The sequence below is a fragment of the Bufo bufo genome, chromosome 4 (assembly GCF_905171765.1).
Source record: "Bufo bufo chromosome 4, aBufBuf1.1, whole genome shotgun sequence".
Lineage (NCBI taxonomy): Eukaryota > Metazoa > Chordata > Amphibia > Anura > Bufonidae > Bufo > Bufo bufo.
In genome coordinates this window covers 572,714,466-572,728,208 of record NC_053392.1, presented here as the reverse complement: position 1 = coordinate 572,728,208, position 13,743 = coordinate 572,714,466, and the positions used below count along the sequence as shown (strand labels likewise).

Below are 13,743 nucleotides of genomic sequence, written 5' to 3'. Positions count from 1 at the left end.
GTGTGAGGGATTGGCTGTATATGTGCACTAGGCAGAGTCAGAGATGTGACTTATTACTTGCGGTTGTCCCTCATTGTCACAGTTGGGAGACATGGTCACAGGCTATTGCAGCCAGCAGTATGTCCGGGGACTGTCAGACACCATTGGTCTTAAGGGTCAACACCAACCTTTTTTTTAACCCTGTAAAACCCAGTGACCACTAGTCTTTAAGGGGTTGAAAGTGTAAACTATATTTTACTGGCAGTGTTGCAAACAGCTGGGTCACAACTCTGACTACAACATTATCTGTGTCTTGTGTAATAAAACCGACAGAGAACCAGAGCTTGCTGTGTAATATGCGGAACAAGTGCCACTAGACTGGGAGCGGCAGCGCAAACTACAAGCCCCGGCAGGCAGTTCGTCTCTGACGTCATCAAAAGGCGCCGCCGCTGAGCGTTACTATAGCGACGCGAGAGTCTTTCTGAGCCTGCAAAATCCAGAGTGCTATGCCCCGCTCCAGGTAGGGTGCTCCTCCGACCTCTGCAGTCATTGCATGTGTCCCTGGTGTATTAGGGCTGTGACAGGCGGCCATGAATAGTTCACAAAATAGTAATGGATCTGAAGTGATCATAATGGCAGCCATTAGAATGATTTTGATGTATGCAGTCACCTTAAAGGGGTTAGCCCAGTGACTCTTATAATGGGGGCACTAGGTCACCCTTTCCAGTAGGTGCAAGCCGCAGTATTTCCCAATCCAGGGTGCAGCACCGAGGATGCAGGGGGCTGAAAGGCTGCTCATCTCCATAGGTATTATGAATGGCACATGGTGAGGCCTAGGAGCTTCCATCCCCTGAGTGCTGCCGAAAAGACACAACCCCTACAGCAGGGATGCCCAACCTGCGGCCCTCCAGCTGTTGCAAAGCTACAACTCCCAACATGCTCTGATAGCTTTTGGCCTTGGCTCAGCAACCTTCGGCACGCCATCTGCTGTGAGACTACAACTCCCAGCATGCAAACATGCTCGGCTGTTTTTGCAACTCAACTTATATAAAAGTGAATGGAGAATTCTGGGAGTTGTACTTTCAGAACACCTGGAGTGCCGGAGGATGCTGATCCCTGCTGTAGGCTGTCCGGGCATGCTGGGAGTTATAGTTTTGCAACAGCTGGAGGGCCGCAGATTGGGCATCCCTGCCCTAGAGTGTTTCGACTCCTGACAACCTGCTAATCCCTTATTTAAAGGGACCTCAATGGTCGGCCGCGCCGTACGCTGAACAGTGGCGTTGCTTGGTTGTGCAGCCCAGACCCGTTCACTTTAATTGTATTTCTCACCCAATTGCCTTGGCCCCATCCAGCAGCTGATCGCAGGGGTGTCAGGGGTCAGCCCAACCCCCACTGATCAGACAGTGATCTTTCTGTAGGATAGGTCATCACTTTTTAAGTCCCAGAAAACCCCTTTAATTGCATATCCTCAGTGTAGCACAGATACACAGGACTGGCAGCCTGCAGAATTATGGATGCAGCTCTGGAGTACAATACGTCTGCAGTTCACCTGTTAAATAATCACGTTTGTGTATGAAGTTACTGGCTTTTCTGGAGATGACATCTGTACCTAAAATTAGGTTCAAAGATTAACCTGCAGTAAACGGTAAAACCATCTCCGTGTAATGTCCGTCAGCTGATATCTTTCTGTATAAAAGGGGTTGTCACACTTCAGCTAATGGCATTTATCATATAGAGGAAGTTAATACAAGGCACTTACTAATGTATTGTGATTGTCCATATTGCCTCCTTTTCTGGCTGGATTCATTTTTCCATCACATTATACACTGCTCGTTTCCATGGTTACGACCACCGCTGCAGCGCAGATACGAGGTGGCTGGGACAGGAGCGCCTATGTGCACCTATGTGCACTCCTGTAGTCCTGGCCACCAGACAGACCAGAGCTTTTTCCTATAGTGTGCCAGCACGACCACTGCTGCTGGATTGCAGGGTGGTCGTAACCATGGAAACGATCAGTGTATAATGTGATGGAAAAATAAATCCAGCCAGCAAAGGAAGCAATATGGACAATTACAATATATTAGTAAGTGCCTTGTATTAGCTTTCTCTATACGATAAATGCCATTAGATGAAGTGAGAGGACCCCTTTAATCTTCCGGGATGTTTTTCTTGTTTCAGCGATAATCTTTGGGACCTGGCTGCCTCCGAGGTGCAGGCGAAAGAAAATGCCGAGGACAACTCTGCAGAGACTGAAAGATCCATATTCTTCATAGGCAACAAAAATGGGGTAAAAAAAAGACCCCCCCTTCCCCCAATCAACGTAACTGAAAACAGAAATTAGTGAAGTCCAAGAACTCCTTTACTGTATCCCTGTACTCTAGCAAAACTTTTTATATGTCATAGTAGTATTGATCAGCAGGGTTTTGAGCGCTGAGACCCCCACGATCACTAGAACGAGGAGAGAGAAGACTCACAGGAGACAAGCTCATGGACCTTGTATTGGCCCTTTTCACGGGTCATTGCTAACCAACGTTACTAGTAACGCTCATTAGCGATGATCTGGCGGTGTGAATGCACTGCCGATTACCCGATGAAAGAGCAGAACGCTTGTCATCAGGTAATTGTATCTTTCGTGCAGTACAAAAGATCATGGTTTCCCAGTGGCAGATCGCGCTGTGTAATCACACTCTGCTGCCGGGAAACAACGAGACAGTATGGGGGAGAGCGATGGCAATAGTGATCGCTCCTCCCCATACTATGGAGGAGATCAGTGCATGTAAATGCATTGGTCTCCTCCGCTAGCGATCAGCAGGTTGTTGAGAAGGAACGCTTCCTTCCCTACAATCTGCGAGATCGTCGTTCCCGGGACTATTAGACAGAGGTCTGTGGAAGCACTTCTCTTTTCTTGTTCTGGGGGGGGAATTCTCAGCACTTGGACCCCCACCACTCAAAATCATGTCAACATAACACATGAAAGGTTTTGCTAAAGTTCAGGGACACTTTAATGTACCAATTAAAGATTAAAATATCAAAAGACTGTCCAGAGACCAATCTCATATATCATATTTTTTGGACTACAAGTCGCACTTTTTAGCAAAGGAAAAGACTTGCTAAGAAGTGCCTGCATGTTATAGTCTGCTTCTTGGCAATGACATTTTGTACAAAATTATTTGTGCCTGTCCACCAGCGTCAATGTGATCTATTTAGGACAGGAACCTACACTAAATACTACCTGTTTTGGTGCAATGCTGGCCTCCATTAAATTCAGGGATTCCAGGTTCCACATTTAGGTACATAGTATTTAGTGTCGGTTCCTGTCCTAAAAAGATCACCTTGCCATTGGCAAGGATCGGCCATTAATAAAGAATAAGATGGAGGCTCTTGTGTTTGCCTGTTGTTGTGCCATTTGAGGGTTGTCTGCCATCTTGATTCCTTCTTCCCCTCACATATGGTTTTCCTAATGAATCCTACATTTCCCATCATGCCTGGCTTTGCAGAGTCTCACCACACTGCACTGCTCTGAGTAATGGCAGCCATGATAGATCAGTGACAGAGCTGCTGTCCCCTCACATTGCATGGTCTCCATGCTCTCCTATGTGATGCAGCTTGAGTCTGTCTCCCATATATGTCCTGTCATCTCCCGCTATCTCCCCTCTTACATGCAGGAAGCAGGGAGACCAGTGTGAAGCTACATCTCATAGACGTATACTGGAGAGTCAGCCCACACAGATAGTACAGACCAGCAGTGTGAGTCAGGAGGGTTATATAACTGCAGCTAATCACTGTATACAATCACCTATTATATTTCTGCACTCCTGGTTCTTTAGATAGTGGAGACATTACATGTTTAACAGAACACAGGGGTCTACAGAGGAATGTTGAGAGAGGCAGGACCTGAGAGCTCCAGGGGGGATGTGACTGGTGATGATGTCATCCTGTAGTTCACAGAAAGTCAGCCACGTGGGAGAGACAGAGTTCCTGTTTCCACATTAGAGCAAGACCTGAGCTGAGGTCACATGACCAGGTTCCCATAATGAAAAGGTTCAAAATCAATGGACACAACTGAGTTACGATGTAACAAATGACACTGCCAGAATACTGGGGGTGAGTTAACAATATGCACTGAACAAAAATACAAACGCAACACTTTCGGTTTTGCTCCCATTTTGCATGAGCTGAACTCAAAGATCTGAAACATTTTCTACAGACACAAAAGACCCATTACTCTCAAATATTGTTCACAAATCTGTCTAAATCTGTGTTAGTGAGCACTTCTCCTTTGCCGAGATAATCCATCCCACCTCACAGAGCCCTTAAGGAGTTGTCCCACTACAAAAACCTGTCCATATGTCTTCACGGGGGTCAGAATGGAGAGCTGCTGTGTAAAGGCTGTTACCTCTATGGCAGACTCTGCATATCCATGTATTACAAGGCTGGCCATTTACTTGGAGGTTAGAGAAGTCAGACCCACAATATTCACCTGATCACTGGATGGCATGTGTTTAGAAGAAGATGGTCTTCCTGAGACAGATGTCTAATATAGTCGGTGTATTTACTGTATATCACTGTATTAGTAGTATTTTATATTGATTGTTTTGTCGTCTCTTTTTATTGTAGGGGAAAACCTGCATTATCCTGCGCTGCATTGACAGGTATCCATCTCACATGTGGATAACAACAGTAAAAATGCATAAAAGAGATGAAGCTGAATAGTATAGCTGGTATAATGAGCAAGACCTCTTAAAGAGGTATTGTAGAGATGTGTGTGTGAAAAGGTTGGCGATGACAGAGGTCACTGGGTTCACCAGTCTTAAAAGTCCAAACTCAGGGGGACATTTATGAAGACCGGCGATTTAGATGCCGGTCTTCGTCCCTCCTGCGCTGGCGGCATCGGCCTCTACATAACTTAGGCAGACTTTACACTTGCTCCCTTGCTGGTGTAGATTTAGACCATTTTCTACGCCTAAAACAGGCGTAGAAAATAATAAATGAGACGGGCCTTCCGGGCCGCCCTTTTCCCCTACCATGCCATGCCCCCTTTTTTTTTTAGACCTGCCATGAGTGGGGAAAAAGTCACGGATTGAGGGGCAAATAATCTTTGCGCCGCAGTCTGACACATAAGTGGCGTATATCTGTGCGTAAATGACCCCCTCAGTTTATTTTGTATCCAGCACAAAACAAGGCATTCCAAGTTGTACAAGCACTTGGGGTGAAGCCACGTTACCAAAATAACACATAAACATTAAATCAAAGTCCTGGCCCATGTGGGCGCTAACTAAACAGGGTTTCTACCTCACCTAGGTACAAATCCCATGCAGATAAGACTTTTCATAGGAGACAGGTCTACCAGCTTCAAGGCTCTGACCCAGATGGACAGTTTGAAGCCTCTATTTACTCCCCAGTAACGATCCTAGTGACTACACCTGAGAACACTTCAAATGAGGGGGAATAGCTTTACTGGAGTGGGGTGGAATGGTAAGTCCCTCTACCAATCCTACCTACCATTCCCAAAAAAATCCAGCCTATAAAATAAATCTGAATAAACCAGTTCCAACAAAACCATAAAGCCTTCTGGATACCTTTTATCTCACCCATCTGAGTAATCTGGGGAGTTATGAGCCCAGTACTTTTACCAAAGACAGTGTTATACTATGTTATAATGCTCTAGCATCTCTCTAGGAAGCAGTCTGTTTTGCGATTGAGGCAGAAACGGGCCTAGAGGGGGATCAGCTCTATCAGAATGGGGGAATAGGACCCCCATTCTCGGCATCAGTGGGGGTCCCAGTGGTAGAACTTCAACCAATCTGTTAGTTGTTACCGCTCCTGTGAATAGGGAATAGCTTTACAATTTGGCACAACCCCTTTAACCTAAATTTCTGCATCTTAGAGTGCGTTTTCCAGCTTTCATTCCTAGCCTAGATCATTTCTGTGTGATTGTTGGTGATCCAACCCTGGGACCCCGACAGATTAGCAGGACAACATCAATGCAGTACAGGCACATTCACACTGTTGTCTACCTGGTGTCTTGTGCCGCAAGCTCAATTAGTTTAATTTGAGTCTGGCTGGTCTGCGCTACCAGGTCCTTGTAGACAAATGGACACCACTGCTGAGGGTCCTAGAGGTTAGACCCCCAGTTACAAACTGCCTAAAATCAATGCTTTGACCAGAGCAGTCTCTGGCAGGCTAGTCATTAGGGATGTTATGTGTGACAACTCCATGCACACTTTGTGGACAGCTGTCACACTGTGACATTCCCCCTCCTGACTTATTTCTTAGTGTAGTAGAAATTTGGAATTCTACCCTTAAGATGATTGTGGTATCTATAATGTAATCTGGAGAGGATGTTAAAGGGGTTTTCCGAGATTTTGATACTGATGACCTATCCTCTGGATGTTTGAGAAGGCACCGGTTTGCCTGTGAGTACCTCGGCCTTCTCACAGCTTACCAAGCAAAGCCCTGTACATTGTATTGCGGCTGTGCTTGGTATCGCGCCCAGCCCTATTCACTTGAAAGAAACTGACCCCCAGAAAGTTCATGTGAACGATGGACGTGAAATCACAGCCAAGGAGCTCAGTGCTTTCCCGAGCGCCACAGTCCCTTCCTCCAGCTGATGGGCGGGGGTGCCGGGAGTTGGACCTCAACGCTCAGGTACTTGTAACACTTGAATCAGCTCAGACCCGCCATACACTGAATCCACAACTATACCACCACTCGTGCAGAGTTTCCATGTTGGGAGTATTTTTTTGCACATTTATTGCAAATTAAAACGATTTTGAAATATGTATTGATGAGGACGATGATGATGATAATTAGTTTTTTTCTAATCGTAGGGATGAAGCTCCAAAACCCACGCTGGCATTAGAGTACACCTTTGGTCGGAAGGCAAAGGGACACAATACAGTAAGTATTTACGCCCGCCTGTTAAAGGGGATCTGTAACGAAAACCATCAGCCTCTGCATAGTCTTATGATATTTGTCCCATCTTGATACGTGCCACCATGACGGAGGAATAAGCCTTTTTATGTCATGCAAATTAGCCCACTGGTGCCCCCAACTGCTTTAACTGACAGGGCTCGGCAGTGTAGACATACTCATGCCTGACCCTGAATTCTCGCTGCAGCACGTTCAGCTTATGCGCAGTACATTGCTGGAGATACACATCTGCTCGGAGATCTCCATCCATGTACTCTTTGTGCGAGAGTTTAGGGCCAGGCGTGAGTACGTCTGCCCTGCCTGGCCCTGTCTGTCAAAGCGGTGGGAGTAATGGGACTCCAGGATTGTGGCGAGGATGGATTATAAAATTGAAAAGTGATGGCATATCCTAGTGATATGCCATCGCTTTATAAAATGGGAATATCCATTTAAGACGGTGTCAGTCGCCATAAATTTAAAATTTGCAGAAAAAAGCCAAAAAAACTATGTTGCGCAGTTTTTTTCATTGTAATTGCTGTATTTTATAGCACTGATTGCTATGCAAGGTCTGGATAGGTATGAGCTGTTGCGTGGTAAGAGACACTGCAGTCAGCAGGTGACTACCTAGCTAATCTGGTAATGCTCTAATGCAGGGATCCGCAACCTCCGGCACTCCAGCTGTTCAGAAACTACAACTCCCAGCATGCTCCATTCACTTCTATAGGAATTACAAGAACAGCCAAGCAAGTGTGCATGCTGGGAGTTGGTGTTCCACAACAGCTGGAGCGCCAAAGGTTTCTGACCCCTGCTCTAATGGATCATCAAGACTTCCACAGACAGAACCCACTGAAGATGGCCGACTGGCTCCAGCCCTTCAGAGAAAAGGTATGGGTTGTTGGTAACTCTGTCGTTGTATGCCAGGCATGATTGTATTACTGTTTTTTGTTTTTTACGTAATAAAATTTTTTTTTTTTCCTTTTTCAGCCAAAGGACATCGCTCATTTTTGGGAACTTGGTGGAGGAACATCACTATTAGATTTAATACAGATTCCAATTACTAGTGAAAATATCCGGTGAGTGGAATACATCCTCTGCCTCCGTTATTATTGGCGCCTAGAGTTTCTCTAACATTAAGCCATAAAAATAGTGGTTGAAAGACCTCCCCAGGCCAGAAGATATTGTCCCAGATTTACTAATCCTAAAGATGGCGTAAACTTAGATCGGCTGTCTAGACCTGCAACAGATATATCACACAGTCTCAGGCTGGATGATAAATGTGGTGCAGGGATAGAAATCTTTCTCCGACTCTATACCAGCCATTGGTTGGCTGCCTTTCGTACAGATTTTTACCCTAGAATTTTGGTGCAAAATGGCGCAATGGCGCATCCTAGACCCTGCTCCCTTTTCAGAGAAGCTCTCCGTCCTCTGTCCTCGTGCAGACAATCTTATTTTGGGTCTGCATCCAATCTGCCTTTTTTACAGATCACACACAGACCAATTTCTAAAAAAAATGCGTACAGCACACGGATGTTATGTTGCCTTTCTGCAAAATATAGAACATGCCCTATTCTTGTCTGTTTCGCGGACAATAATAGCCAGTTCTTTTGAGTGGAATGAGAAAATTGCGCCATGCACATGGACGGTATCCGTGTTTTGCAGAGTGCAAAACAGGTACGTCGTGTGAATTTAGCCTCAGCCCTTGACAAGCATGTCGAAAAAAGTATAGAAAATCTCAGGTGCACCAAATGTCGCCATTTTTTAGACAGGTTTTGGCGCAGACACATTAGTAAATCTAGCCCATTGTGTGTGAAATAATGCATTTGTGCAGGAAATACTCTTTGGCTACATTCACGTAGGGGAAAAAATGTGTAGAAAAATCTGCATGTGAATTGAAAAGGGTAAAAATCTGCATCAGGGAGCAACATGCTGCGTGCAGATATAAAATCCATACCACCACTCAGGTCAGTTTGCGGGGCGCTGAAAATATCTGTAGTGTGTGGACGTGATTTATTCCGATGGAATCTACTTTGCTGCCTCTGTGCTCCGCTATCCGTCGCGTTTGGACGGGGCCTCGCAGAAGGTCATCTGCCCTGCCTTTCTATCACTTTCTATGTTTTCTGTTCTCAGTTCTGTAGCCTCATTGCTTTTCAGAAATGTCATGAAGCTCCACCAGTAGGTGGCGCTGCACCCCCACTCAGCAGGAAGAAGTCATTTTCAACGCAATAGAATATTGAGCTTTTTATTATGTCTAGAAATTATTATTATTATTTATTATTAAAGCGCCATTCATTCTATAGCGCTGTACGTATGATAAGGGGTGCACATACATAATACAGGCAATTGCACTAAGCATGAACAAGACGGGTTACAGACTGGTACAGAAGGAGAGAGGGCCCTGCCCGTGAGGGCTTACAATCTACACGTAGAAATGTTTTATCTCATTTCCATATTGTTATATTATTGTCATAATAGGACGTTTTCTATAGTACTTGTTCTCGATCTGTCGAAGCCTAATGAACTTTGGCACACAATGGACAGCCTGTTACAAGTCACCAGGAAGCGAGTGGATAAAATGATCGCAGATATCGGAAAGTCCAATTCTAAGGCAGCAAATCAAATCATGCAGAACATTTGGAGGAATATTCCAAACAACCATCCTGTAAGTCTCCAGAATGTTTCAGCCACTACTTGTATCCCCCATACAGTACCAGTTCTGGGGCATCGTATCATACAACTCTGCATTGTGCCGTTTCTCTCTTATTCCTACTGTAAATTCTTTAATCAATTGACAAATGGGTGTTACCATCCGATAGCAGATATTTATGTCTATGTCTTATGGTTGCTCATATGTATTTTGCAGTTTTTCTCCCATTAGATGGGAGTCCTGGAAGTTTAACCAGACATTTATGGTATATACTGCATGACATAAATACGGTATTTTAACATAGAAACCTAGAATGTGTCGGCAGATAAGAACCATTTGGCCCATCTAGTCTGCCCAATATACTGAATACTATGAATTTCGTTTAGTCATTTTAGTAAAGAATTTTAGTTAGTCATAACCCTTTGAGTTATATTTTTGGCCTTTGGGATCTGTTCAGCCTGCAATGTGGCCCCCAACCATAAAAGGGAGTGCACCCCTGCTATAAAAGCATGACCCCTGCTACACAGGATTGTATCAAGGGCCACACGTGGCCCCCGGGCCGCAGCTTGTGCACCCCTGTTTAATTGCTTACTTTTGTTTAAGGCTTATTATTTTTTTTATTCAAACAGGACAGAGAATTAATTGACCCATTTCCATTGCCTTTATTGATTATTGGAAGCAAATATGATATTTTCCAGGTAAGAATTTTATTTTTTTCTTCCAAATAGCAAATTGTTAACTTAATCCACAAAATATGTAATCTGCCATCATAAAAAGACTATTGTCATTATTACTCAATGAGAGAAAATCATCCTGCTAAGAGAAGCTGGTTTTGAAAAGGATTGTCCCATCAGAACTACTCTGTTTCATGTTCTGTTAGGACAAAAGGACATTATACATTGAGACTCCATTTTGGAACCCCCCTTTCTCGCTGGTATCATTGGGGGACACAGGACCGTGGGTATAGCTTGCTGCTGCCACTAGGAGGCGACACTAGGCTGAAAAGTGATAACTCCTCCCCTGCAGGCTATACCCCCTCCAGCCTGGAGAGAGCATATCAGTTTTTAGCTTAGTGTCGTAGGAGGCAGACCTCCCTGCTTAGCAGGGTGGCCTTTTTTGATTTTCTTAATTTTGTTATTTTGCACAGATTTCCTGGATGGGGCACAGGCACGCTTGCGTCCCTGTCTCCCTGGGAGGCTGGCCGGTGTTGCTGGTTCCACCGCCTTGCCTCCCCCAAGAAGACAAAGTGGACCAGGGCAGCCTCGCTCCCCTGCTTCCCGCCAGCAAGAGGGCCACCTCCTCTCCAGCCCTTCTCTGCCCGGACCCCTGATGCCTGGTGCCAGCGGTCGTTGGGTGGCCCAGCTGGACAAGACTAAGGGTGAAGACCACAGATGAAGACAGGTGAGTATTACTGTCCCTCCCTGTCCCCCTCACACCATGGCCGCATATCACCTCATTGAGGTAATAAAGGGGTTAATCCTCAAACCCGGCGGCGGCATTTTAGATTTTCCCTCTACACACCCTCCGATCTAACGCGGCTCATATCGGGCAGGGGACACTCAGAAGCTGGCGCCGCTGCGCTCCATTCGTGCCCCTTGTTCTCAGACCGGCCGGGCAGGCTCCCGGCCGGTCAAACACCATACCTTTGGCAGGTATAATCTTGGCGCCTGTTAGTGCCGTTCCGCATCCGGAAGCACCGGCGGATACGGCGGGCGGAGATCCCAGTCGGCCGGGCACCACAAATCTAGGCCCCGGCTTCATTCGGGCCTTCCGTTTTCTTCCGGCCACGCTGTTGTCTTCTCCCGGCCCACGGGGCGGGCTTCCGCGGCCAGTGGGCATAGGCGGCCTTATTCTTGCACCGATCCAGGTACCGTCGGCCTGCATAAAACTCTAGTTCCCGGCTTTGCGGCCTTCTAGGCCGCAATTTCCACCCTCAAGTATGGAGGGGCGGATCCATTTTCTGGCACGAATTCTCCTCTGGAGCCAGCTGGCTCCGCCCCGGTCCTTGGACAGTTTAACCCTTCCTAATCCAGTGACCAGATTACACTTACCCTGGGTCTCTATCTGCAGGCACGAAGTGCCTTAATATTGCAGTATGCAGCCTTCCCTGCCCCTTGTCCATTTGAGGTTAGGTCCTCACCCGGTTAAATAATAATAAAAAATAAATAAAAATAAAATATATATATATATATACACACACATACATACATACATTTATTATTTTATTTTATTTGTTAAATAAAGAAGTGCGCCCATACAGGCCTGCCCTCCTTTCCCAATCCGCCCTCCGGGGCCGTTTGGTTGATAATGCTCCAACTGCGCAAAATCCAGTGGAGTACATCTAAAGGATTCCCAATCCTCCTTACGGGCAGTTTGATTGATGGTGCTCCACCTGGGCAAAGCCAGTGGAGTACATCTGAAGGGTTCCCAATCCGCCCTCCGGGGCCGTTTGGGTGAGAAGAATCCAGTGGAGTACACCTGAGGATTCCCATTCCGCCCTCTGGGCCGTTTGGTTGATAATGCTCCAACTGCGTAAATCCAGTGGAGTACATCCGAAGGATCCCCAATCCGCCCGCTGAGGCCGGTTGGTTGATTATGCTCCAACTGCGCAAATCCAGTGGAGTACATCTGCAGGATTCCCAATCCGCCCTCCGGGCCGTTTGGTGATAATACTCCAACTGCGTAAATCCGGTGGAGTGCATACGAAGGATCCCCATTCCACCCGCTGAAACCGTTTGGTTGATAATGCTCCATTTACGTAAATCCAGTGGGGTTCATCTGAAGGATCCCAATCTGTCCTCTGAGGCCGGTTGGTTGATAATACTACAACTGCACAAATATCCAACTGCGCAAATCCAGTGGAGGACAACTGAAACTTCCCATCCACCCTTCGGGGGCGTCTGTTTGATGTTTCTCCTCCTGCGCAACACAGCGGAGGACCTCTGGAAGTTCCCAATCCACCCTCCTGGGTCGTTTGGGTAATAGAGCACCGTCTGCGCAATCCGGTCAGCAGACCTTTAGTTCCATTCCAGCTACGGGTAGTTTGGTTCTTATGTCAACACCGCCACAGCCTGCAACAGCCATGGGCTAGAGGCTGAGAGGTGGAACTGCGCACGAGCAGCCCGAAGCAGGACAGTTATTCGGACTCTGACATGAATCCGGATCATTTTTCCAAGATTACGTCCGTGCTAGCCGGTTTTTGGTGTATGCATTAAGTGCTTAATTGGGTATTACCTCCTTCCTGAGGTGGACTGACCGCACTAGCATTGGTCTCAATGCCAGCCATAGGTGCCCCTCGTTCTGTGAGTGGCGGAATTGAAGTTCCACTGGGCTCAGTATCGTCAGCATACATTAACCTCTTGTATAGGTGGCATTATGGCATTCTCACTGCTGTCGCAGTTTTACGTACGCATTAACTCCTTACTGGGCTGGGATAATGGCACATCCCACAGAGTACAGAACACGTCATATGACAAGTTCCTGCTAGGTGCGTTACCCCCTTCGAGGTGTGATGTATTTGCACTACCTCGGGTTACAGTACTTACTGGATATGTTACTCCCGACCATAGGTAAAGTGTTTGCACTGCCACTGGGCGCAGTGCTTACCGTAGGTTTTTTTCCCCCTGCATTGAGTGGGTAATTACACTTCCGTAGATTGCGGTTCTGACTATTGCGCTACCCCCTTCCCTAACCGGGGGTTTGCGCTACCATTGGTGCTATTCCATCTCTCATTTGCCATCACATACTTCCTATGGCATTACCCGCTACAAACTATCGATTAACGGGGGAATCACTATGCATCTCTGCATGCAGTATTTCAACTACGCCACGTCTCTAGATGACTCGGCTGCCTTCACAGGTGGTCCTTGTCAACAGTCGGTACCGCTGGTGCCTGATATTCTCCATCTAGTGGTATATGGATACTGACACTGGATACTAGGGATACTCCCATATTGTATCCCTCTTTTCTTCATGCACTTATTGAAGACACAAAAATGTCGGCCCTTTGTGCTCTCAGGGGAGTCATCCAGCCTTATGTGTCCTAGAGACTCCCCATCCCCATGAGCCTCCACCGTTCAGGTCAGTCTCACTGCACAGAGTGCTGTGATCAAGATCCAGCAAGCAGAATATTCCACCGACCCTGGATGCTTCGTCCACCACTCATCCTTATCTAGGTGAGGGTGTTATGCTGGCACTCCGCAGTGACT

General features: G+C 46.5%; 1 protein-coding gene across 1 annotated transcript in view; it reads left to right on the top strand.

Moving 5' to 3' along the window:
* Window positions 1-411: 411 nt before the first annotated feature.
* DYNC2LI1 (dynein cytoplasmic 2 light intermediate chain 1) overlaps window positions 412-13,743 on the top strand; it is a 46,932-nt gene continuing 33,600 nt past the window's right edge. Inside the window, exons 1-7 of the mRNA XM_040427571.1 lie at window positions 412-499; window positions 2,158-2,266; window positions 4,597-4,631; window positions 6,810-6,879; window positions 7,876-7,964; window positions 9,364-9,550; window positions 10,165-10,233. Of these exons, the coding sequence (XP_040283505.1) occupies window positions 486-499; window positions 2,158-2,266; window positions 4,597-4,631; window positions 6,810-6,879; window positions 7,876-7,964; window positions 9,364-9,550; window positions 10,165-10,233 (573 nt within the window). The 5' untranslated portion in view covers window positions 412-485. The remainder of the gene's footprint in view (window positions 500-2,157; window positions 2,267-4,596; window positions 4,632-6,809; window positions 6,880-7,875; window positions 7,965-9,363; window positions 9,551-10,164; window positions 10,234-13,743) is intronic.